The 26,948-nt window shown below is 42.8% G+C and overlaps 1 protein-coding gene across 2 annotated transcripts in view; it reads right to left on the reverse strand.

The window, feature by feature from the left end:
* Positions 1-26,927, reverse strand: part of KLF7 (Kruppel like factor 7) — a 278,953-nt gene extending 252,026 nt beyond the window's left edge. Inside the window, exon 1 of one of the 2 annotated variants that reach the window (XM_033945074.1) lies at positions 26,363-26,927. In XM_033945074.1, coding sequence (XP_033800965.1) covers positions 26,363-26,464 — 102 coding nt within the window. In that variant the 5' untranslated portion in view covers positions 26,465-26,927. The remainder of the gene's footprint in view (positions 1-26,362) is intronic. The other variant, XM_033945075.1, reaches the window with a different exon arrangement.
* Between the last annotated feature and the right edge of the window lie 21 nt (positions 26,928-26,948).

Below are 26,948 nucleotides of genomic sequence, written 5' to 3' on the forward strand. Positions count from 1 at the left end.
GCGAAGAAGTACCTTAAGACTGTACTCTGGACAGGGCTTCCTAAGAAGTGTACAAATATACTGTACTCTTTTTAGGAACTGAACTACATGAAGCTGAGAAGTAAGTGAAGAGCGAGATACCTAGCCCTTGTAACAATCTAACATTGCCACTTGAAGCTGAAGGGAATTGAATGCTAAGCTCTTGGCAAAACGCTTCTGCCAAAAAAAGAAAGAATATAAAGCATAGAACTCTGGAACGGTGCCAATGTTGAGAAATACCCAAGAAAAGTAAAGCCTCCAAACGGAAGCATAAGCCAAAGGTGAAGATGTCTGTATTGCCTAGAGAAGAGAAGAAATAACCTGCTTCGCATAACCCTTACACGTCAGCCATGACTTTTCAAAAGCTAGGTCAAAAATAGGGCGAATATGTTGATCGGACCCTTGCCACGTAAATCCGGAGATACGAGGAATCTCAACAATTCGGCCATTGAAAGACTCATCAGTTCCGCATAGCAAGGATGGCGCAGCCAATCCAGAGATTCTCTAATTACTGTGCCCTGAAAGCGAGCTTGAGATGGCAAATCCATCCAATCATCAGCCAGGGGAAAACACTTAAAAAGAGAAACCAGAAGTGAGAAAGAAGCAACGCTGCTACCTCCTCTGACTGCCACTCCCTGCGTCTGCTGAAGAAGCTAGGAAGTGTTGAATTTTGAGACGAGGCCATGAGGTCTAGTTCTAGGAGATCTCACCTTTATACAAAGAGCTGGAACGCCTGAGCAAATAGTTCCCAATTTCCAGGATGTAGAAGATGTCACTACTACTACTACTACTACTATTTATTATTTCTAAAGTGCTGAAAAGTGTACACAGCGCTGTTCATTTTAACATACAATAGATGGTCCATACTCAGATTTTGTGGTGAGAAAGTCTATCTAAACCCTTTTCCTGTCCTGTAAAATGATGCGCTAACAGAAAAGGAAGATGAGATTCCACCCATTGAAGAAGAACCATTACTTTACTCGCCAACTGAGTACATGACGTACTTTCCTGGCTGTAGAAAAATACCACTGTTATACCACTGTCCTAAAAGACCTTTATCGTCATTCCGGAAGAATGGTCTGAAACTCCTGAAACAGTAGCCTGACCATGCTTCAGTCCAGAAGAATGAACGAGTACTGAGTCTCCTCTTAATACCAGACTCCTTGCGTTGAGGATTGAAGGCACTGAGCCCCCCAACCCGACAGCCTTTGGTGACTTTGAGCCAGTCCAGCAAAGACCGAGGCATGCCCTTGAAAAGATTAATCTTGCGGAGCCACCAAATTATATTGAGCGATGCTCAAGGAGCCTACTAGATACTACAATTGGAGCCTTGAGATACCTGGAACCACTGGAACAAAAGCAACTGCTGTAGCGTTCTTATGTGAAAGCAAGCCGAAGTTCCCAGTGGAGTCACCACCATAGATCCTAGAACCTGTACAGAATTCCATACTCTTGTTCTTGGTGAATGAAGAAGGCAAACCTGAGACTGTAACCTGTCGCCCCAATCTGTGGGAAGAAACACATTCCTCTCCTACGTGAACAACATCCCCTGATATTCCAATAATTAGTACAGGAGAAAAGAGCTCTTTGGAAATTTAAAGATTCACATCCAAAGAATTGAAGAAAAGAAGTTCAAATAAAAGAAATCACCCATTTATGTCTGACAAATTGACCTGGCAGACATCCGAATCAAGCAGTCGTCTACGAAAGAAAGTACCTGAATCTCCTGTTTGCGCCAAAACGCCACTACTGCCTTAATTTTTTAAAATATTCATGGAGCCGTGGCTAGGCCAAGATAAGCGAAGAAACTAATTTACCAGAATGAGATCCAGCCCACATCTGACCAATTCCCCCATCTTAGGCACTATAAAGTAAATGGAATAACTTCCCTTAGTTCCGGAAGAATTAAAACTACTGCCCCGAGTACCTGTAACACTTAAAAGGGGTCTCGCACGAACGTAACCTTTGGAAACTCAAAACATGGCACTCCAAGAAAGAATCTGAAGTGGGAGGAGGATTCAAAGTTGCATGTATGCAGAAAAATGTCCATAGCCCCCTGACCTGACATCATAGTGTCTCCCCCCTCACAAAAAAGCATAAAGAGTCACCAGAGGAAGTGAAGACCCCTTCAGAATGAAGAACAGACAATCGGGGAACGGCTGGACAAGAGCTGTAAATTCTGGAAGAAAAAAGGAACTTTCCTACAAAAAATCCAGCTTTGCGATGTAAGATGGAGTATGGTGGAATTCTGAAAACAGTACTAACTCCATGTAATGTTAGCCAAAAACTTACTACCTTTAAAGTGAAGACGTACTAGACATAATCTAGAAGCTGCATTGACCGCCCCATGGGAAACAATCTGCACCCTAATTGTTATCAGATAAAGCTCACATCCCTAAAGAGAGCTTCAGGGACGATTCCAATAGCCACATAGCATTTGCTACTCTGTGGGTTTGGGAGAATAGATAACTTGTCCCTGGTTAGAAGGAGCCACACAGTTTGAGAGACTGTCTAGCACGTGCCATGAGAAGATGGCGACCTGAGAAATCTGTGCGAGAAGCTTTGAAAACTTGCAGTCCCTGGCACACTAGAAATAGAAAAGACAGGTCAGGAATCAATTCTATAGTGCTACGAGACACACACAGCACTTTAGTGCTACGAGACACACACAGCGCTGCACAGAGGCACAAAGAATAAGAAAATCTCTAAACCTACATAGACTCAGCCTTCAGGGACACCGAGAGAGACAAGAAGATATCTGTATGAAACACAGGGTACTCTCATGTTGCTGACATCACTGTGCAGCAATTTGCCTTCTGCCGACCCATAACAGCAAAAAAGCGAGATTGGGCGGCTTAGCACAGGGCAGAATCTCTTTCTTAAGTACCGTGAGGCATAACAGTACAGTCGCAATTAAAGTAGTTAAGGTATATCACCACAACAGTGGCAAAAGCTGTTGAAACACTCCTGATGCACAGAACCCCGAAAACAGGGAAGCCGCGGGATAGTGACCTAAGTCAGCTGCAAAATAAACTCCGTGAACGCTGCGGTGCTAAGCGTGTGCCTGTTTCATGCTGAAATGAGCTGACTTTATCAACAATGTATTAAAAACCTACCCGGAGCCAACCATTAAAGTATTTTTTTCACTGTCATGGTATAAAATGCTTAAAATAAACATTGGAGAGAAATAAATGAATGCTGCTTCATTCTCAACTTAGAAAAATAAGCACATGCTTCTTGCGTTCAGTCAGAACCGGCTATGGGAAGAACATACCCGGAGCCGTCCAAATATTTACCTGCACCCTGGCCGCGGGAACTACCAAGCAGAGTCCGCCTCGGGGACAAATCCCACTACCGCTGTGGCACTGCTGCCAGAGTATGAAAACAAGCGTGGGCCTACAACACGCAGGAAGGCACTAGTTCCGTCAACGGAGCCCTTTACTGAATAAACTTCATACAAATGTAAATTTACTGTCAGTCACTAAACCATTTCTACAACTCTACAAAATATATTGTTTGATAAAAAAACGTATTCCTTCTGTAGACTCACCCCGAACCCGCAGCTCCACCACAACCAGAAACCAGAATAGAAGTTCAAATAAAACATATACTCACAACTTTGTTGATAATGCCGGGAGATGCTGGTTGCTCAGCACTGTAAGGACAGAAATGTTTAATAGTCACTGTGGTCTCTCTTTTTTTTTTTTATTTTACAGTGAAGGGAAAGAAGAAAAATCGAGACTCAATCAGACCCTCTATCATTGGAGGGAGGGTGAGGCAGGGACCTGGGGGGGAGCCCCAGGTGTAACCCCTAAGGCCGGCACCATTCAGCTGGACACCCCTGTCTCACTGAAGAGAAACCTCAACAGGAGAAAATAACTATCCAGTCACAGCCAAAATCCAGGAGCTAGTTGAATAGCAACCATCACCTGCTGGGAGATAGAGCATACTGAAGATGTAGGAGGTGTGCCAGCCAATAGGACCACCTGTTAATCAGTTTCTCTATCTCCACCTGCTGGTAGATGTGTGCTATCCCATTGGTGTCTGGATTCATCTGCTGATGTTGCTAAGGAAGCTCTATTTGTTGAGTTGGGAGGGAAGATTGCAACTAGGTTTAAATGGGATTTTATAATCTGTTTTTTCCCTTAACTTTCTGTTGTTAGCACTCAGGCCCCAATGTTCTAAACTTACTGTGCATTTAATGATCGATGCTAAAGAAGTTCTAACCAGTTTAGAATTGAAGTATTTTACCTACCGATGCACATAATGGCTCAACACTGTATTTTCCATGCTTCACAGCAGCATCCGACTGTGCTATGCAAATATAGTACAACGAGGTCATTAATATTAAAACAAGCACTCTGGGTGATGCCCTAACATTGCCTGGTGATGAAAATGAAGTGCTGACCTGTACCGAGCCAAAATTACCAACCGGTCTGGAGGTGTTGGTAGTATGTTAAAGTTTCAAGTTTTATTAAAATTTGATGTACACGCAATATCAAACATTTCAATGCATATTACAAATTAAAATGGGACAAACGGTAAGACAATTTATTACAAAAAAAACAAACAAACAAAAAAAAAAAAAATATATATATATATGTTAAAGGCACATCTCAGGTGCGTGTATCTACACTGGCAAGTCTGGGCTACAGAGTCGAGATGGAAATTAAAATAGGATACATTTATCATAAGGGGGAGGGCCATATATACATGTATTATAAACATGCCTCAAGCGTTGGTGTTAAAGGCACATCTCGTGCGTGTTTGTTAAAAGTGTATGCTGGCGGTTCGACTGCAGATTGCATGAGACATGGAAGTTAAAAAAAAAATTGGGAGCAGCATATATAGGCCGCAGAAATAATATAGAAAAAAAGCATTCATATTTGCATGGTTTGCTGGTACTTCTCTGCCCCTCTCTTTACGACTATTGACACATATGACGTGCACCTATGATGTATGTCTTTGATATGCTTCAATAAGGCATGCAGTCATGCTCAACTACAATGCAGCTTTTTCTGATGCAAGCGCACATTTGTGCCTCTATCCATGAATTATTCTGCATGTGCGTCAGTTGCTTTCTCCTACGACTGATCGAATAGGATTACTGCAGACCTCCACGAACCTCATTTGCACATGAAGTATGAACATCACTCATTTTCAAAATCAGACAATTTACCAGCACCACAATGACCCACAAAATTTTAACAGCGATTTTAGAGCATCCAGGTCTCAGGATGTATGTATTAAAAATGAATAAAAGTTCAAAGATCTCAAGGCTGGTTTATTTTTAGCTTCTCTACCAAAGGAAAACTTCCTGTCCCATTACATTGTAAAGGGCAACATTTCCTTTGTCTTTTATATGTTCTGCTGTTCTTCTCAGTGAAAGCCTTCAAGCCATAAACCAGTGACTTGAATTGAATGCATTGGCTTAACAGACAGCTCCATGTGCTATGATACAGAGAGAATACTCTCCAGGGAATCCAGCATTTAAGTGGAGTTTCCCTCCCTTCCCCCATGGAATTTAGGCAAGGGGCACTGATTTGACTAAGACATCTATAACAGTGGCTACTGCTGCTGACACCAAGCAGATTTGAAGAGCACTGGCCTCTATAACATGATGGAGCAGCAAAAGGATAGAAGAGAAATGACACTGGGAGTAGAGGTCTCAGTCAACAAGAAATATGGTTAGCAGTAATAGACCTATGAGGGGAGAGAAAAAGAAGAACCGCGGAAAAAATAGAGGAGAGGGGAAAATGTGGTGATAAGAGGAAATGAGAGAAAGGGGTGTTAAGTGTGGTGGGGACAAGGGACAGAGAGAAAGAACTGTGGGCTAGATTCACTAAGCATACCGATCGTGTCCTGACCAGTTTGTGAGCATTGCCCGACTCAACCCACTAACCTTTTGGATGATCAATCTCCCACCCAATCCGCCAATGCAAATGAGGGGAAATGGCATGCATAAGGAGGAAGCCATCAATTCAATAAACAGAAGAAGGAACACTAATTGTGTTTGCTGATCCAATAGTAAGCGACTGCTGACGACCAGTCACTTACTATCCTTGCCGACTCTCCTGCCCTCTTCCGCCCTTACAACCCCATATAAAACAACTGTAAAATATCTTTAAAACCACAGGCTTGCTATGTGCTTTTTGCAGAATATATATATATAAAAGGAAAAATTCCTTTTTAATATATTCTGCAAAAAGCGCATTGCAAGCTCGTGTTTTTAACCCGACAAAAGGACCCCCCCCTGAGCCCCCAAAAATGCCCCCCCTACACCAGTGCCCACCGCTGTCGCTGCCATCAGGCCCGGTTCTACTGAAAAAACTTCTATGACGCTGCCCACTCATCCACTCCCCACGCGCGCATAAATATGGCAGGAGGGATGCAGATTTCCTCCTGCCACCGCAAACCCACCACCGCCATCGGCTGGGCCCAGCTGGGCCCACCCCCCTCCCGTACCTTTAAAAAGTTGGGAGCAGGAGAGGTGCTCAGTCCCTCCTGCTCCAGGCCTCCGACAACAATGAACTGCAGCCTTAGGCCCCGTCACAGTGCATCATAGTAACATAGTAACATAGTAGATGACAGCAGATAAAGACCCGAATGGTCCATCCAGTCTGCCCAACCTGATTCAATTTAAATTTTTTAATTTTTTCTTAGCTATTTCTGGGCAAGAATCCAAAGCTCTACCCGGTACTGTGCTTGTGATGTACAGGGAGGGGCCTAAGGCCCTGATTTGCTCAGGCGCCTTGGGATTCTCCCTTGGGAACGGCCTGGGGCACCTCAGCCAATCAGGACCTTAGGTCCCTCCTGCTTTCAACTTTTTAAAGGTACAGAGAAGGGGTGGGCCCAGCCCGGCCTATGGCAGTGGGGGGTTTACTTTTTCTTCGGCGGGGCCATTTGTGAGTATAGGGCACTTTGTCAGGGAGGGGGGATTTTTTATTTATTTTTTAATTAAGCAGTTATTTTGCATGTGTAATACACGCAAAATATCTGCACGATTAAAAAATTTTTTTTAAGCCAGCAGAAGCCCAGACAGCAGTGACAGAAGGCTGCTTCTCCTGTCCCTACTATCAGGGTTCTGCCCCAACTCAATCGCTTTTGAGTCAGAGTTTGCATGCAACTGATTTGCACCTCCATGCAAATCATTTGCATGCAAACTTGATAGTGAATCAATTGTTGTTTTAAAATCGGCCAGGAATTGGCCAACAACGACTGACTCCCTATCTTTAGTGAATCTGGGCCACAGGACAATGGGAGGAAACGAAGGAGGAGTGAGACTGAATACAGGGAGCAAGAAGGAGACTGTGGATGAATTAGACAGTGAAAGTGATGGGGAGGGGGCTAGGCTGGTTCATTGCCTTTCAGTGCTCAAAAACGTTAAATTCTGCATAATTACAGCTGAAAGAGTGCTTACAGTTTGTTATTCTTACAAAATGTACAGAACATAAAAAATATTCTCTGCAAGACATTCCGACATAATATTCTTAGGAATAAGCATTTGCCACAGAATCCGATTAAAAGGATGCCACACTCTCAAAGTTGTCCTACTGCTCTTATAGTCAGCCAAATTGTCAGGCTACTCACAAAAATATGTGCTACTATCATTTGCATACTCTGAGACATATATATAAAAATGGATCTCAGGTATATTCACTGCTAACAGCACAAAAATCAAATTGCACAGATTTGTCACACCCCCTTTGTAGAGCTCAGTTACAATTCCCATGGAGAGGAAATGGCTTCCCATTGATTTAAAAGTCATACATAGCAACATTTTCACAAAATATTGATAAAGAATTGCTATTAACCCATGTCATTCATGAATTTTGCAATGTACATGGAACATACTTATACGCTGGAAGAGAACTTAATAAAATAGAGATTTCAATAACATTTCCTTTGAATAAAGTCAAGGCCTTCCATCTTAAACCCATGCCTCATCTTGAGTAGGAAGAGAAGGTTCAAAAAAAGTGGTTTCATCGATGACTAATTCTTGATGACCTACTCAATTTTCATAAACTAGAACTTGCTTGCTCAATAGCAGTATTATCTACTCTAGACTGTTTAAAACTTCTTGGGAAGGAAAGCAAGATTTAAACCTCCATTACAAAAATAAAATTTTATCTGCCACCGCAGAAGAAGAGATCACAGAATAAACTGGTCAGGCTACCAAAATGCTCTTCACCTCTAGCGTGCATTACTCCAACCTACTTATTGCAGGTTTCCTGCTGAACCATCTGCCAACGTAATCCTTTTAATCGGGTTCTGTTAAAGGCACATCTCATGCGCGTACATCAAAGTGTACACTGGCAAGTCTGGGCTGCAGAGTTGAGATGAAAATTAAAACAACAGGATACATTTATCATACAGATGGAGAGCCACATACACATGTATTATAAACACGTCTCAAGCGTGTGTGTTATAGGCATATCTCATGCTTGTTTGTTAAAAGTGTATGTTGGCAAATCGACTGCAGATTACATGAGACATGGAAGTTAAAAAAATTTGGGGGCAGCATATATGGGCTGAAGAAGTAATATAGAAAAAAAGCATTCACATTTGCATGGTTTGCTGGTACTTCTCTGCCCCTCTCTTTATGAAGCAGTTGGGACTTTTCTCCCTGGAGAAGCGAAGACTTAGAGGAGACATGATAGAAACCTTCAAGATCCTGAAGGGCATAGAAAAAGTAGACAGGGACAGATTTTTCAAATTAAGGGGCGCCACAAGTACAAGGGGGCACTCGGAGAAATTGAAAGGGGACAGGTTTAGAACAAACGCTAGGAAGTTCTTTTTCACTCAGAGGGTGGTGGATACGTGGAACGCGCTTCCAGAGGCTGTTGTAGACAAGAAAACATTAAATGGTTTCAAAGAAGGTTTGGATAGATTCCTAGAAGAAAAAGGGATTGAGGGGTATAGATAGGTATAGACCATTGCTCAGGAAATGGGCCTGATGGGCCGCCGCGGGAGCGGACCGCTGAGCAGGATGGACCTAGGGTCTGCCTCAGCGGAGGCAACTTCTTATGTTCTTATGTTCTTATGACACATGACGTGCACCTATGACTATGTCTTTGATGCGCTTCATTAAGGCACGCCTATGGTTGAAGCTCATGCTTAATTATGACACAGCTTTTCCTGGTGCATGCACACATTTGTGCCTCTCTATCTGTGATGTAGCTGCATGAATTATCTTCTTTTAATATTGCTATGCCCGTTTAGTCTCTATTGGCTCACTATCTGCCTCCACATACAGTTCATTTGTATTGCTCACCTACAAATGCATTCGCTCTAAAGCTCTTTGTTACTTCTTTCCTCTCTCCCACATTCTTCCTTGGAAACTCTGCTCATCTGGCAATTCATGGCTGCCCTTCTTTCTCCTCCACTGCTAACTGCATATACCCCTCTTGCAAGCTTGCTGCATCATTTGCCTGGAACAGATTTCCTAAATCGGTGACTTGTGTTCTCTCTCTCTAGCAAGATTCAGATTCAGATCCAGGCTAAAAACTCAAGATCCAATGATCAAAGCAATCAAACACCTGCTCAGTTAAATTGATTGTTACGTAACTGGCTGGTTAGTGCCAGGATAGTCCATTGGCAGACTCAGGGAAGAACCAGCAGTTATATATAAGGTGACCATTTATTTTTTTCATCAAAAGGGGACATCTATTAATTGTCAGTCCCGCCCCCTATCCCGCCCTAACCCCACCCTAACCCTGCCTTAGCCCCGCCCCAATCACACCCTAGCCCCGCCCCCAATTTCTTCCATTCATTTTTCATGTACACATAATATCTTATTAATTCATAATGGTAACCATAAAATTTAAAAAAAACTACAAAGCACATTATACGCATAGAAAATGTTAATTATCCTTTATATTTGGGGGGTTTCAAAGATGTCAAGGCAGATGACTTTAAAATATGCAATGTCCCCTCAGTAACTATAAAAAAAATAGACAAATATAGTGCAAAATATAGGCAGCAGATATAAATTCTCAAAACTGACACATTTTGATCACTAAATTGAAAATAAAATCATTTTTCCTACCTTCGCTGTCTGGTGATTTCATGAGTCTCTAGTTGCATTTCCTTCTGACTGTGTATCCTTTCTTTCTGCACTCAGGCCTAACAATTGTCCCTATCTATTCCCTCCATGTCCTTAGGGCTCTCAGTGCCTCCTTCCCATGTCCTTAGGGCCCCCAGTGCCTCCTTCCCATGTCCTTAGTGCCCCCAGTGCCTCCTTCCTTAGTGTCCCCAGTACCTCCTTCCCATGTCCTTAGTGCCCCCAGTGCCTCCTTCCCATGTCCTTAGGGCCCCAGTGCCTCCTTCCCATGTCCTTAGGGCCCCAGTGCCTCCTTCCCATGTCCTTAGTGCCCCCAGTGCCTCCTTCCTTAGTGTCCCTAGTACCTCCTTCCCATGTCCTTAGTGCCCCCAGTGCCTCCTTCCCATGTCCTTAGTGCCCCCAGTGCCTCCTTCCTTAGTGCCCCCAGTACCTCCTTCCTTAGTGCCCCCAGTACCTCCTTCCCATGTCCTTAGTGCCCTCAGTGCCTCCTTCCCATGACCTTAGGGCCCCCAGTGCCTCCTTCCCATGTCCTTAGTGGCCCAAGTGCCTCCTTCCTTAGTGCCCCTAGTATCTTCTTTCCATGTCCCCCTCACTGCCTTCCAGACTTTTTCCCACCCCCACCCCTGAAGCCAGCCAGCCTGCCTGCCTCCCTCCATCCCTCTCTACCGTGCAAAAAAAAAAGCCTCCCTTCAGTGCCTGATTTAACCCCCCTTCCCCCGCTGCTGCTGCTCTCCTTCTTACCTCCCTGCTGCTGCTGGCAATCACCGCCCAGAAGCCTTCTTCCGGATGTCAATTCTTCCCAGCTGCATGTCAAAGCTCTGGCTCCTCCTCCCGCCCTAGCTATGAGTAGCAGAAGGAGCTGAGAGTGATGCCTTCTTTTCTCTTCTCCGCCAATCAGAGCTAGAGGGCGAACCCTTCTATGACTCTCCCCACCCCAGGAACCGTTCTGACCAATCAGCACTGAAAGGGATTGAAGACCATTCATTACTCAGCCCTCATCTCTGCCCTTCTTTCCCTCCCTCCAGCACTGCAAGAGGCCAGAAAAAGAGGCTTCTTTTTTGCGCACAGGGAGGGACAGGAAGCGATCACCTATCCTGTTGTCCCCGCGCACACCTTCGGGACGCTGTCCCTGAAAACGGGACATTTCAGCGTCCCAAAGCTGTGTGTGGGGACAACGGGACAGGAGATCCAAAAACGGGACGGTCCCGTTCAAAACAGGACATATGGTCACCTTAATTATATAGGAACTGGTTATATTTAGTGTCAGTGCCCGCAGAGGACTGCATAAAACTAAGTCCTATTTTTCCCTCTTAGCTATGCATGTGCTGGTTGGTGACTGACCCTCGGATATTCAATGCCAATGTCTAGACACAGCCCAGCTTTGAATATCTGAGCTTAATTCTGCCTGCAGCTGTCAGTTGCTTAAGAATTATGGGCCAAAATATTGGCTCCTTGACTCTTTTTTTTTTGTAAGTTTTTTTATCTTGATCACTTCTCTACTAAACATTCTTCAACCTAGAGCCTTATTTGTGTTGGATGTTTGTCTTGACTAAATAGTTCTGCGCCACAGAGCCTATAATCTCTCTTATATACTCAAATGTCTATACACCTTGTAGTGCTTTAGAAATAAATAGGAATAGGAAGTAAGGTCCTTTTAGAAAAGTTGCATTAAGCATTTAACACACGAATTAACACATACTAACTGCTACCGCACAAACCCAGCAACCAATTCTGCATTACATTAGCAGTTAGTGCTTGCTAATTCGCACATTAAAGGCATTTCATGTTAGGGAATGGAAACTAGATGGTGTGGATGGAGAGAGAGTACACTGAAATGAGCTCGCCACACAGACTGTGTGATGACAATTGAGCAGTTAGAGCAAGTCCACCTAACATCTCCTAAATAAGAGGCGCTAACTGTATCCATGCTAATTGCAACCTGCAGAAATTGCAACCTGCATTTTAAGTGCAACCTGCAGAAAAAAATACTGCACTCGCCCCCAATAGTGCCTGCATTAAATGTGCATTTATTGCACATTAATTAATCATATTAAGGCACAGTAACTTGAAAATACTGTATAACACACTTTAGTAAAAGGATCCCTAAATTAGGTCAATGGTCTTGAGATACTTTACTATTTTTTTCCATGTTCAAAGAGTGCTACAGAACTGTTTGAATTGGATAAAATGTCTGAAGGATATTCTTTACAAGTAGTAAGACAGTTAGTAGAAAGCAAGTCCCAATACACTTCAAAAATATATTTTTTTAATTAGTTGCCACATCATTTCCCAAAGCATTTCCCAAGCCCCAGGAAGCTATGCAATAAAGATGATCTGCTTTGCATAATGCAAACGGTAAGGTTTCTTTCAGAAAGGGCTTTCTAAACTTGCCTTGGTAATCCAATAGTCAGTAAGACTGTCAGGATGTTCACAATAACTATACATGATTGTGGATGAAATAGAGGATTCAAATGTATTCAAATTTATCTCACACATTATCACAATTGATACCATGAAACCTTAACTCACTGGAGTCATCAGGATGAGTTTAGAAAGACCTGTTTTAAAAACAAGGCAGCCAATTTGTTCCATGCCCTCTAGTTCAGCCCACCCCGATTCTACCCATGAACTCTGTTTCAATCTGCCTCAAAAAAAGGACAATTGCAGGTCTTTACATTCAGGAGAAATTTTATAGAAGCTTTTCAGCATATAAAGCTCATTTTCCATGAGGGAAATATACACAGAGATAAGAATGCATGACAAAAAGCCTGCACATATTGTACTGATACATACACTGCCTGTAGGTGTTTCTGGGGGTGTAGTTTGGGCAGAATAGAGGCATGAGTTGTGATATATGTGCACATTTATGAAAGAGCATATTTATGAAAGAGCATGCTTGCACATTTACACTTCGAAGCAGGTATACATTTCTGCAAGGATATATGCACTCTTGGGGCTGGCTCTGGGTGCCTATTTTATAAAGGCACATAGAAACACATAAAACAGGCGTCTCCATATAAAATTACCCCTTCAAAAGTATAAAACCAAAATTGGCTGAACATTCTAAATGGCACAGTATTGTTGGTAAGTCTATTTTAGGACAAAATAGAAAAGTGATCCATAAGCATCCTTTTGTAAAATAGAACTAGACTATAAATAAATACTATATATGCAAAGAGAGGGAAAGGGGTCCCAATTTTATGTAATTGGTAAGGAAGGGCTTAGATGTTTGGTAGCTGCAAGGTCATTTGCTTTTCCGGGATACTGCAGCAGCTCCCAGAAAGTCTAGCTCAAATGAAAGCACGAACCCTTGCTACATTTAATTAAATTTCCTTTTTAATTAAAGCAGAAATGCCTCCTACTCTTGGCAAGTGTAGGAGGCTAGAGAGCAGGAGATGAGAAATGAGTATGCTTCCCCAGGTCCATTTTTTAACAGCAGGCCAATAAAGTTAAGCACAGAGCTCCCACTAATGAAATAACTAGGCTCCATGACAATGCCAGACATCAGGCAGCGGCATCTTCTAGTCCATCCTCAATCACTTGGGCTGAGCCACCATCTGTGTGCTGGTCAGGATCTCTCAGTGGGTCCTGGTGGATAAATGACAGAGGAGGGGATGGAGAGATCTGTGCAATCTGGTACCTGGCATTTTGTAAGGTCCAGTTAATGGGTTTTGGGACCAAGGCCAGAGTGCAGCATGCTGAAATTCAGGAGATTCACTTCAGCAGTGGTTTCTACTGCCTCCTTGTGCCACCTACATCATTCACCCCCACCCCCGGGGGGGAATAATGAAACCTCCACAAAATGAACATATTAAGAAAACATACATACAAGTATAATGAATTTACAGGTGGTACAGATAAGGCCACTATTGCTTTACAGTAAACTATAGAGAACAGACTGTACTGAAACAGAAAAAAATGCATAGCACAATGCAGAATGACCTTTGAAAACAAAAGAATTGAATAAATGAAATCAAATGGTACAGGCCTTCCAGCACTCTGAACTGTATAGTGGACTGTAAATAAATATTATTTACTGTATATAATTGAACTGAGAAGGTAATGGGGAAGATAAGCACCCATTTTCTACATTCTAAGTTCACTGTAGGTGTACCAATTGAACTACTACTGGAAAAGTTGAGAGCTAAATCTAAATAAATGACACTTCTGCATTCTGTGTGCCAAAATGTCTCGGAGGTCAAACATCAGTAAGATTAAAAAAAACAAATTGTGCTATTGTACAAAAAGGCCTCACACTCTGTCTAGTAGTGGGGGGGAGGGGGGAGGAGAGGAAGGCAGTGTTAAATCAAGAATTTTGACTCAGAGCCCATGAAATGTTATTATGCCAGACATGTGCAGGTTTACAAAGAGATAATCTAGTTCAGACATTTGTAAAGAATGCCTCATGGCCAACATTTCTGCATCAGGCATTGGAGTTTTTATCTATCTTTCATAACCAGCAGGCAAATTCTGCAGTGTAAGGCATGCTTTAGATCAGTGCTTATCCTCCCTCCTGCTATCCCTTGCCAGCTGGGATGTGGACCCAGTCCCTGAATTTACTGAAGGATGGATTCTCAAAACTCACCATGCCTTTAACAATGGTCACTAAACCAGTTCGGCTTGCCAAAATTTTACCTCCCGATTCTCAGAAAGGCTCACCGTGGTCTTTTCCGAGCTTCCTAGCAGCCTCTGACTCTGCCATGCAAATATAGTACAACAAAGACATTAATATTAAAATGAGCACTCTGGGTGATTCTCTATCATCGCCGGGTGATTCTCCAAACGAAGTGCCGGGTTTTAATGGCCCAAAATCACCAATTGGTCCGGGGGTGCCGGTACTGTGAAAACCGCATCTCAGCCACGTGTATCTGGCTGTAGCTCATGATAAAAATGAAAAGAAAACACATTATTAACATAAATTATAGTAATGGGTAAAACATTTCAAAAGCACTCGACTAGAAATCACCTGCCGGACTTATCGCTTATTCGGCTACTGTATTTCAACTACAGGAGCGAGAGGTCAACATGAGAGAAAAACCGCTATAAAAGCACTGGGCTTTTATCTTTTTTGAGACATGAGCACCCAATGGCAACTGCAGCATGTGATGTGGGCCTATGATATGTGACCATATTGTACTACAATAAGGCACGTCTATAATATGCGTGCCTACGGCATAGCTTTTTCCGGCACATGCGCACAGATTATTTAGCACATGTGCTGATCGCTATCACCAGTGACTGATCTCATGGAAATTAGGCGACCTTCCGTGAACTTCATTTGCATGCGAGGTTCTTTGAGAATCGCTTGTCTTTTCTGAATCATTAGATTTACAGCCACTACAGTGACCCAGCTCATTTTAACAGTGAGTTTTGAGAATCTGGCCGAGTGCTGCTAGCTCCTGCTTCTTGCTCCAGCCCCATCCCTGTCATCATGGCAACCAAGAAGAACAGTGGAGGACAGAAAGAGAGAGGCACAATTAGGGAGGGCAAACAGTTAAAATGAAAGGCAAAAAAAGCTTCTGTTCCCTGCTTCATCCCTTCCCTTCCTGGATGATGGTGGGGACTGGATTATAAGGTTCTTTCAAGGGCCGTAGATGTTTGTACCTCAGAATCTTGAAGATCAGCTAACCACAAAGTAGATGAGGGTGTCACCCAGATTTCCAGACAGGAAAGAATGATTTGAGGGAAATAAATGCTAAAAGGGGCAAGATTAGGAGGTGGCGAATCTAGTGGCTGGAAGGAATGAATGCTTGGGAGCACAGCACAAACGATTGCAGACATTGGGAAAGGTGAATGCTTGAGGGAAGGGAAGCACAGGATGCCAACAGGATGGTAATTAGGCACCAATGCTCCTGCTGATCAGAAAGGTATAAAGAATCTGGAGATCAAGCCATGCAGATAGAGCATACCAGAAATTGTGGGGTGGTCCACAAAACTATTGTAAAAATTCAGAACATGCCTCTACAAGTCTGAATATATTCTGCTTCATGTAGATAAGATATGGTTAAAATATGAAGTAGTCCTACAATATCCCCACATAATGTGGTTGGCTATTCATAACCAGTGGTGATGCTCTTGACACAAATTGACAAGAAAAGGCTCAGTTTCTGGTCAAAGATCCTGCATACTGGAGAGATGATCCAGCATACTGGAGAGATGATCCAAACTACCAATATTTGAAGCAAACAGCATCATCAATGATAATAGTCAAGGACTCCGCTGAAAAAGCAATTGCTTTAATACAGCAGAATAATTCAAGTCTCACAAAGCAGGAGTCCAGGCGCCTAAGGCCCCTCCTGCTATAGGAGGGGCCTTAGGCGCTTGGGCCAATCAGGCCCTAGAATCCTGTGGGTTAGGCAGGGGAGGGGCAGGCCCACCTCATTTGGACAGAGGCGGGCCTGCTGGCCTGACGTGCGAGGAACCGTTCAGTCCATCTTGAAAGTAAGACCAAGGGGGGGGGTTCCGGGGTGGGGGGGTTGTTTGGGGGGGTCCGGCAGGAGGGGTTGGGCACCCTCCTGCCAGCTATCTTATGGTGGCCATTAGGGGGTCCGGCAGGAGGGGTTGGGCACCCTCCTGCCGGCGATCTTAGGGGGCTCTTGGGGGGGCCAGCAGGAGGGGTTGGGTACCCTCCTGCCGTGATCTTCAGGAGGGCCATTGGGGGGGGGGGGGTCGACAACATGGACGTCGGCAACATGGACGTCGGTTACAGAATCAGGTTAACTTTGGGCGGGTGAAGGCCCGATTCTGTATAGGAAGCCCGGGACTGGCGTCCTATACAGAATCCGGGCCTCGGAGCTAGACCTGTTTCATTAAGTGCCAATATGCAGAAACAAAATTCTATGTTTTGACATTGTTTCAGATCATTAATTGAACCATATCCACGTCATTCTCTTCTTAGTTAGGCTGAGAACTTTTCAGCACCGTCTTGTACAGCTTCAGATTTTCACACAGACATCTGAGCCCAGGATAGCAGAGAAGCACTCTAGGGGGTACTACAGTGAATGTCACATTTCAAAGTCCCAGGTCAAAAGTCATTATAACTTGCTTATATTGTATGGTGAGCCCTCCAAAACCTACTGTACCTACATAAAAATGGCACCAGGCATAAGGACTATTGTTGTTGTATACAGGTGAATACAATAAGTTTTGGGTGGGTCTTGGAGGGTTCATCATACAATGTAAGCAGTTTATAGTGACATGTAAACCTGGGACTTTAAAATGTGATATTCACTGCAGTACCCACTAGAGTGCCCTTCTGCTGTGCTCAGCTCTCTGTGAACAATTTTCTAAGAATGCTGGCTGCTTTGACGTCTGAAATGCTTTGTGTGTTTTTCATGTGGACATCTTGATATTTGAGAATGGCCAAAAATGATAGATGAATTAAGGGCCAAAACGTCTAGATAGGTCATAAAAAAAAGATAAACGTCTTGCTGTTTTGAAAATGGACATTTTATCTAATGGATTTCTGAAATTCTTTCCCAAAACATCCAAACTCAGACTAGACATCCTATTGAAAATGCCCCTCGACGTATTTTTACTTCTTTCCATGTGCATTTGTTCACAATTCAGGTTTAGATGGAAAATTAATATAAATTCTGTGCTTGCATTTTATAAATTAAAAATCATTACGTGACCTCTAAATATTCACCAAAAGGCATATAATTTGGCACAATTAACAGTGGTCATACACAGAACAAAAATAGACTTGTGGAAGTCATGTCCAATGAACCTTTTTGGGACCACCTTAATATACAGGGAGACAGTGGAGCAACTTATAGCAGGGGTCAAGGATGAAAAGATGGAGGGACTAACTATGAAGAAGAGAAACAGAAAAGGGAAGAGGGAAGGGGAGGAAGAGGTGAAGAAAAACACCCTGTATATAGGGCAGAGTGACAGAAAATTAAAAAATGACCAACACTGAGATAGAGGGAGAGAAGGAAGAGAGGGACTAATTGGGAGGGAACACTCAATTAAATATAGTAAAGGAAGATGTATTAGGTGGCTAGAAAGGAAGTTGGGGTCTGAGATCAGGTCTTGCCTATCTTGCAAAACGTGTTTGAGGGCACTATTTCTTTACAATAAGAAAAAACAATATTAAGGAATATTTTACCTGTTTGTATTTATTTATGATTTTATTATGATAATATGGGGCTCATAATAATAAAAAAAAAAAAATGTCTAAAAAGTGTCCTAAATGGCTACTTGGATGATCAAAAAGCCTGATTGTCCAAGTACCCATAACCAAAGCTGGTTTTTAGACGTATCTAAAAACAGCTTAGGCCTTTCCCCTGCCACTAAACGCATAGAGAGAAAAGAAGCGTGTTTAGAGGAGGGGAAAGGGCAGGCGGTGGGCGAGAGGTGGGCTGACCTACACCTAGGCGTGCAGCAGGTTGCTTAGTCGGCACTTATACCTTTACCCGAACTGCCGCGACCCACGGCAGGAGAGATGCTCTATCTCTCCTGCCGCGGGTCGCGGCAGTTCGGGTAGAGGAGTGATGGCATCGCGGTAGGGGAGATGAGGCATCTCTCCTGCCGCGATACATCACCCCCCACACACACACAACATCGAGGCAAGAGGGAGCCCAAGCCCTCCTGCCCCGGGCACCCGTGGCACCCCAACGACATCGTGGCAAGAGGGAGCCCAAGCCCTCTTGCCCCGGCGATCATGCCTCCCCCTGCCGAGTACGATCGGGCCAGGAGGGAGCCCAAACCCTCCTGGTCCCGGTGACCCCCCCTGAGTACGATCAGGCCAGGAGGGAGCCCAAACCCTCCTGGCCCCGGCGACCCCCCCCCCTGACTGGATCTGGCCAGGAGGGAGCCCAAACCCTCCTGGCCCCGGCGACCCCCCTACCCCCCCACCCCCACTACAATACGGGCAGGAGGGATCCCAGGCCTTCCTGCCCTCAACACAACCCCCCTCCCCCCAACAACCGCCCCCCCCGCACCCCTGATCAGCCCCCCCCCCCCCGCCGACCCACGACCCCCACCCCCCCTTCCCCGTAACTTTCAACGTTGGCCGGACAGACGGGTGCCAAGCCCACCCGTCCGGCAGGCCAGCCGGCTCCAGAATGGGGCTGGATTGGCCCAGGCGGCTGAAACCCCGTCCACAGGTGGGGCCTGAGGTGCCTGGGCCAATCAGAATAGGCCCGGGAGCCTTAGGCTCCTTCTGTGGGCGGGGCCTTAAGCATATGGGCCGGGTTGGCCTTAGGCCAAAAAGGGACTTAAGACGTTTTTTTTTATTATGCCCCTCCACGCGTTTTTTTTATTTTATTCCTCCCCCCTCCTCCTTTTACAAAAGCTTAGCACAATTTTTAGCGCTGGCTGTGGTAGTAACAGCTCCTACACTAATAGGAATTCTATGAGCGTCAGAGCTGTTATCACTGTGGCTGCTGCTAAAAACCGCACTATGTTTTTGTAAAAAGAGGGGGGCTGTCTAAGTGGCTTGTTGTATTAGTTTATTTTGGTTTTCTATTATTTATGTCCGCTATAAATTGTCAGAAACATTTTTATAGGCTGGCACCCCATAAATCTAAACATGTAAAATGAGGGGAAAAATTAGTAGAGCCTGAGCAGCAAGAACAAAAAAAATGCCAGATAAGAAAATCAGAGCTTCCAAAGGCTGGAATCTATTGCCAGATAGATAATATCAATGATTCATCAGTGTAAAATAACCTGGAACCCAGTTCAAAGTTTCTGATCTGGCCTGTCTTCTTCACAGACTTAAGCAAAACAAACACTGGAGAAAAAGATAAGAGGGACAGAATGGAATAATTTTATTTGCATTTTGTCACTAAACAGACCAGATATGGACCATGTTTCAACCAAAAGGCCTGCCTCAGGATTCCAAAGGTATCAATATCAACAATAACACAAACAAATTGATAAAGCAATGTAGACCAAAACGCAAGTAAAATTACACCATTCCTGGATACATTCTGTCCCTCTCATCTTTTTCTCCACTGTTTGTTTTGCTTTGGACCACTCTGTGGAGAAGCTTCTCCTGCCATCTTATTAATTCCTTCACAGACTTTACATGTTCGAAATAGTTGGAATTTTGTCAGTTAATCTGACTTTTTTCTCATGCATACTATAATTAATTCTCTTGCATGCAGTCCATTTTCTTTTTGCCCTGTCCCTTCTAACTAAAATGAACTGCTTGTTCACTATTAGCACTACAGGAAACAGGAGTCCCAGATCTATTCATCAGAAATCTGGTAATCTTACCCCTCTTCCCACTGAAAGGAGAGCAGAGCTTCCTAACTATGAGTGCCTCCTCTGCTGCTGGCCTTGGAAGTTCAGATATCAAACTATGTTGTTCTCCTCCAGCCAGTGTGTGAGGATCAGAAGATAAAATACTTAGTTCAGAACACCATGCACAGCACAGGATAGAATATAGCTATCCGCAGCCTTGCCTGTCCCTTGGTAGTAGACTGGACACAACACATATCTACTACTACTACCACCACTATTAATTATTTCTATAGTGCTACTAGACGTACGCAGTGCTGTTCAGAGTTACAAAGAAGACAGTCACTGCTCAAAGAGTTTACAATCCAAACAGAGAAGACAAATAGGATGTCATGGATACAGTTAAGGGGTTGGTGGGCAGTGGGGTTATTGATTGAGGCCTATATCAAAAAGGTGGGTTTTCAGTCTGCTTTTATAACAAGGAAAGGGAAGGGGCTTAGCGGACAAACTTAGGTAATTTATTCCAGGCATAGGGGGCAGCTAGATGAAAGGAACGGTCTAGAATTGGAGTGGAGAAGGGTACAACTAAGAGCAGCTTATCTGAGGAACGGAGTTCTCTGGGAGGTGTATAAGGAGAGAGGAGAGATATTGATGAGCAGCAGAATGAACACACTTGTAGGTCAGCAATATGCCAGTTTTTCTGCTTTTTTCTTTCAAAATCCCTTTACAACCTTCCTCTGGGGGTTTTTCTGGCTACTAAACTGAAGAATGGAAGATATGGAGAGGCAGAAATACAGTGGTTGTAAAAATTATCCTATGCACTGTAAAATGATCTGCTATTTGGGGCACTGTTGTAGATACAAGACAAGAATCAAAGGAAACTACAAATGAACATTACACTACAATGTTGGGTGTTTGCTAGACTAACCTAGTTTGCAGAAAGGAGATCGAGCTACAGCTAGGATGCCACACTTATTACAGTGCACAATGAGAAACCACAAATTTCTAAACTGAAAAAGAACAAAGCAAAAATTATTTTATTCCACTTACAAATGTAAGGATAAAAAAAAATCTCAACTGTGGTCCAACAGGTAGGACCTAATCTGGGTAATTTTAGTAGGATGTTAGGATTCAGAAAATGATCTGTGAAGAAAACCCCCACAATGCCCAACCACCCAACTCAGAGTAGTTTTCAGTTCCTAAAATTCCATTTATCTTCCCAAACCATGAGCATTATGGAATTAGCTAGAATAGGTCTTGTACTCAGACCCGTGATCCAAAAATCAATCAGTTTAGACTTCTGGTTAAGTAGCACTTGAACAAGGGGCCCTTTCACTAAGCATGTTAAGCTCTAATGCACGTTTAACACAACAAAAATAGGTTAACACAGGATGCAGTAAAGTATCTTGTGTTAGTTTTGATAATGGCATACTATTTTGGGGGCTGGGGGCGTGGAAGGATAAACTAGTTAGCACACTGGCATTACCACTTAATAGCTCATTTATATGTTCTTAACGTAGGCACTGTTGGTGCCCCAAAATAAGAGATGGTTATTGCTCCCACATTATTTCTTTTCAGTTGCCATGCACTAGTGCCAACATTAGCACATAGCCTGAAAAAAATAAATGGAAAAATAAGAAATTGAAGTCACAATAGAAATGTCCTTAGCACATGGAAAAATCCCACATTGCCATGTGGTATGGCCATTTTCTACCACAGTAAAGAGGCCCCAACATTATTATAGCTCTTCTCATGTGGTTTTTTGCCCCATGGTTCATAATATCCCAGATCAGGTTCTTGTACCAGTCTGGATCAATATTTAATTGTGCTTCCTCAGTAAACCTTAGTATGTAAGAATAAATCTTGCATGTATTACTATAAAAGACCAATCAATATGGGGGCAGTTCTATATGAGCATTGATGGCACCAACAGTTATGCCAAGGCAATGGCAGTCGTGACTGCTAGCGCCTAATTTTACTCTGAAGTATGTATAATTTATAGCATTTTATGAAGACATGCCCATGACCCATCCATTCTCAGCCCAAGGGTTTGCCCCCTCAAACCTATATATATGCTAAGCAATTTTGGCATATATTATAGAATAGTACCTAGCACTCAGGCCCGGATTCTATAAGTGGCACCAGAATCACGGCTCCCAAGGACCCTAGGCACTGGAAATGTAGGCCAGGGTTTCACAGGCCTTCATTTCCAGCACCTACGGTCCTTCCTGAATCGCAGCTAACATCGCCTAGTGATGTCAAAGCCCTGCGCCACCCCTAAACATGCCCATTTCTGGGCTTTGATGTCCTAGGTGCCAGTCCGGAAGGCCACCTAGGACCACCTAATTTTTTGTTTTGATTTGGTTTTAATTTTTTTTAATGGCACAAACAATTATCACACCATTTAGAACAAATTAAAACCCTTAAGGTGGGCATGATCTAGGCACCTGCTTCAATGGCTTTTGGTGAATCCAGGCCTTAATGTGCATAGTTGTCAGGTTTGTGGCACCAGTCATATGTGTAAGTGCTATTATTCTATAATTTATATGCCCAATTGGCACCTATCTTTATATGCCCAATTGGCACCTATCTTTAGGTCTAAGACTATAGAAATGCCCTTTTTGATTGTGCCCTTTTTGGTTGTAAGTTCTCTGGGGACAGGAAAATTCCTACTGTACCTGAACATGACTTACCCTGAGCTACAAGTTAAAAAGGCACGAGTTAAACCTAAAATCTCTTTATCCTAACTACAGTAGATCCACTGTTCCAACATTCTGTTTTCTTATTTATACTGTACTGTATGCATATTTTACATACATTAGCATCATCATAGGACTAGTTTGCCTGCCTACTGGGGGCACATAGGATAAGGAAGACATATTGATAATATGGGAAGAGGACCAACTCATCATTAGTTCCCACAATATCTTTGATGGGTGAGATCACCCCTATGCCCACCCAAAATTATACCTTATATAATATGATGTCAGCTTGAAATCCTAATATTACATACTGAACAGCAATCCCTGTTCTAAGCAATCACCTAATCATCTTTTCCTTTTTGCCACCTCTTTAAGAAAAGTTATTGATTTAACAAATGGGGAGGTATCCTGCAGCAAAAAAAAAAAGATAGAGAAGGCTATTAAGCATTTATTTATTGGAATTTATTAGCCACCTTTATAAAGAGATTTACCCAAGGTGGTTCTTTAATAGCTTACAACTCCTTCCCCACGCTATACCATTCATTAAAAATCCTATATTCACTCACAAATATTCATATGCTTGCAACTTATACCATAAATTTTTTTAACCCAATAGCATACAAATATACATTTAAATTACTCTCTAATTATTACCCAAAGCATTGCTAAATTAAAAACTTCCACTTCCCTTCCCCTCTACCAGCTACTTGGTTGCACAGTATGAAAACCAAGAGGTTGATTGCACAGTCTTTAGATACAGGAATTGGTATTATGCAAGTCCCCTCCCCCCAAATGTGGCCATAATCTGATGCTGTGGATTACAAAATATGAATTATTTTGTGGAACAGATTGTCTGTCTTACTTTAAAATAAAGAATTCAAGATGTTCAAAGCCATGCTATTGAGGATCAGATATAAGAACTGGGCTCCCAGTCTGACCCACTTTCTACATTACTACTGTGATGACTCCATTGTGCACTAAACTAATTCGCTGAGACACACTTAGCAAATAAACTTCCCAGGGTGCCTTCTATCCCTTCAGAATTTCCAGCATGTTCTGGGGGGTACCAGTTGTGAAGACACAGATACATTTTCTCAGCACATATACAGCATTATAGAAAATTACATTAACCATATTCAGTGGCTTGCCATTCTTACAACACTTATTTCCTCCTTTAAGTATAGGGTAACCAACCTTTCAGCTGATAGAGACTGTTAAGCTAACCTGCTCTTTATTATCATTTATAGATTATAGATTTAGCACACCAGTTACATTCAGTACAGTGGGTAATAATAATACTGACTCTAGAGAACTGATAAACCAACCAATTTTTCAAAAATATTTTTATTGTTAATATTAAGGACAAAGAGTTCTGCCCCCACTACAAAATGTCCATAGAAGATGGCAGGTATAAAATTCCTTATTACCCATGAAAAACAGAACAAGAAGCAAGAGTGAAGATGGTCATTTTTTGGAGAGCAGACAAGAGAGACATTCCACCCTTTAAGGACAAGTTTACATTAAAAAAAAAAAAAAAAACAGCAGGCAAAGCAATTAAAATACAGAAAATTAACATTAATGGTCTTTTTCCTTAACTTCTATAATATGAAAATGTGGAATTTAAAAGAAGTGGATTCAAATAATGTCACTTTAAAAATGGAGCACAAATCTGTATTGCTAGGAAAATAATTATCATGAAAATACAATGAACTCCGTTAGGTGTACTACTGTATAGTTCTGTACGTGAACAAAACAATGCCATTCTATTCTAATATGGAAAGGTAGGAGGCACAAGTTCGATTTCTTTCACAAACGCACACACCAGCTTCTCAGTAGCATCACACACATCCTAGTCAATTAATCCTTAAGTTTTCTTTGGGTAACTGTACAATAGTATACGGAACAAACGTTTTTGTTTCCTTCTACTCCTGAAAGCAGCTGCAGCCAAAATATCACACACAGTGAATGTCTTGGGTACACTGACTACGTTAAAAGCTTATCTTGTATTGAATCCTTGTATTGAATGCTGTTGTTCACATGCATCAGTTATTGTGGATTTTTGTTGTATAGAAAGTCATAATTATCTATATGTTCATACTAGCATGCTAAAGAAAAGTATAATGAGGCCGGATGCACCGATCACTTGGCTTGGACGTGTACCATTCCTAGAGATGTAATAAAAGGTTCCCTTGGGATTCAACAAAGCCCACCCAAACTAGATCGGCAGCTTCTGGCATTTTAAGAAATGATGTCAGGCTTCCAAAGGTACTACAGAAGCTGTTCATAATGAGGAACTAAAAACGGTCAAATCACTATCGGAGCGGTTGATCATATAGCAAGAAGATGGAACTACGCCCTCTATTTTAAGGAGGAAAAAATATACAGGTACAAACCCGAAACTTAACCTCTTTAATATGGCACTCCGATTAGAAGCCAACGCATCCATCATATTCCAGCTCTGTATTTTTTTTTTTTTTGGGGGGGGAGGGGGTGTTCAGATGGCTAAATTTCTCCCTAAAACACCTGTTACCAAAAAAAAAAAAATCCAAAACATTCTCTCCCTCAATATTAGTGCAAAACCCCCCATACAAATTAGTTTATCCCAAATTAATTTCATCAAACACTACAAGCATATTTGCACACTCCCAAAACAGCAGCTCTCACACTCCTAACAATCAGTGAATACTTGACAGTTCCTCCTTCACATGCTAATTTTTTTTTTCTCCCATCTTGAGCTGCCTCAATTGTGAATTTTCACAAACACCCCGTTCTTTACGAGACGAGGCTTTAGCACACGCCGGGGGTATTATCGCAGCTGCCAGCAAGCATCGCATGCTCTTGACAGTGCCTAGTGTGTGCAATGTTTGGCACCGATGCGAAACCGATTACCCTCCCTCCTCCCCCGAGTAAACCACGAAAAGAAAAGCAGCAGCTTGATTCAAAATAAAACAGACATCCAGTACTTCAAAATAAATACATGCCTAGCAAAAAAAACAACAACATATATATCGCACAAACTATTTGTGCTGTGTAGCTCGAGTTCCTCGGAACTCTCCGACGAGCTCTGGCTAATATTATTGACACGCATCATCTCGAAATAGAATCTGTTCCATTTGCCCCAGCTGCGAGTTGCCAACGCTAATCAAAAGTGATAGCCTCACTGAGTTCATTAAAATTAAAGAAAACACACATGTACAGAACGAATGCGAGACTACTTGAGCTAGCTAACGGTGCTAGATTGGTACCTATGTATGTATTTGGAGTCACTGTTTTTTGTTTTTTAATAGGCTACTCTTTGTAGTTACTGAACATCTAATATAAAACAAAGGCAGTCCTGAATCTGTTCCTATGTTTAATTAAGGAGTTGCAGGAGTAATTTAAAATCGTTCACCTGCTGCCAGTTCTCCTCCAGGGACGGCAATGCTGAGAAGTAGCCGGTGTCGTGGACAAGCTGCAGCTCCTGGAATATGCTATAACTAGCCAGCACATCCATGCTTGCTGTACAAGACAAGACAAAACAGTCCCCTTGTTCCTGTTCTTCCTCTCGTAACGACAGAAATAAATCCAATGTCCCTTTTCTTTTACAGTCAAGTGAATTGAAGAGAGGAGACAGGAGAGAGTGAGGACAGGTGCGCCCAGCATGTGCGGATCTACAGCCAGGACAGGACACTTCTCCACTGTAGTAAAATACACTGCCTTTTCTGCTCAGAGTAGGCAGGCAGTCCCTGGATCAGGAAAGGCCGTGCAAACTCCTTGACAACAAACTACCATTGATTTTTGCATCGCTGCTGTCTCCTCGATGCAATCTTTTCTCTTTCCTTTGGGAGGGGGAATTGCATTCTCTCTCCCTCCCTCTCTCTCGCGATTTCTTTCTTTTCTTTTTTTTTTTTAGCCTTAACTTTCCCCTCCCTAAAAACTGTGTGCACGAGCCTTGCCCCCCTCCCGTCGGATAGCCGTGGGATCCTCAGAGGAAACTG

The sequence above is a fragment of the Geotrypetes seraphini genome, chromosome 5 (assembly GCF_902459505.1).
Source record: "Geotrypetes seraphini chromosome 5, aGeoSer1.1, whole genome shotgun sequence".
NCBI classification, from domain to species: domain Eukaryota; kingdom Metazoa; phylum Chordata; class Amphibia; order Gymnophiona; family Dermophiidae; genus Geotrypetes; species Geotrypetes seraphini.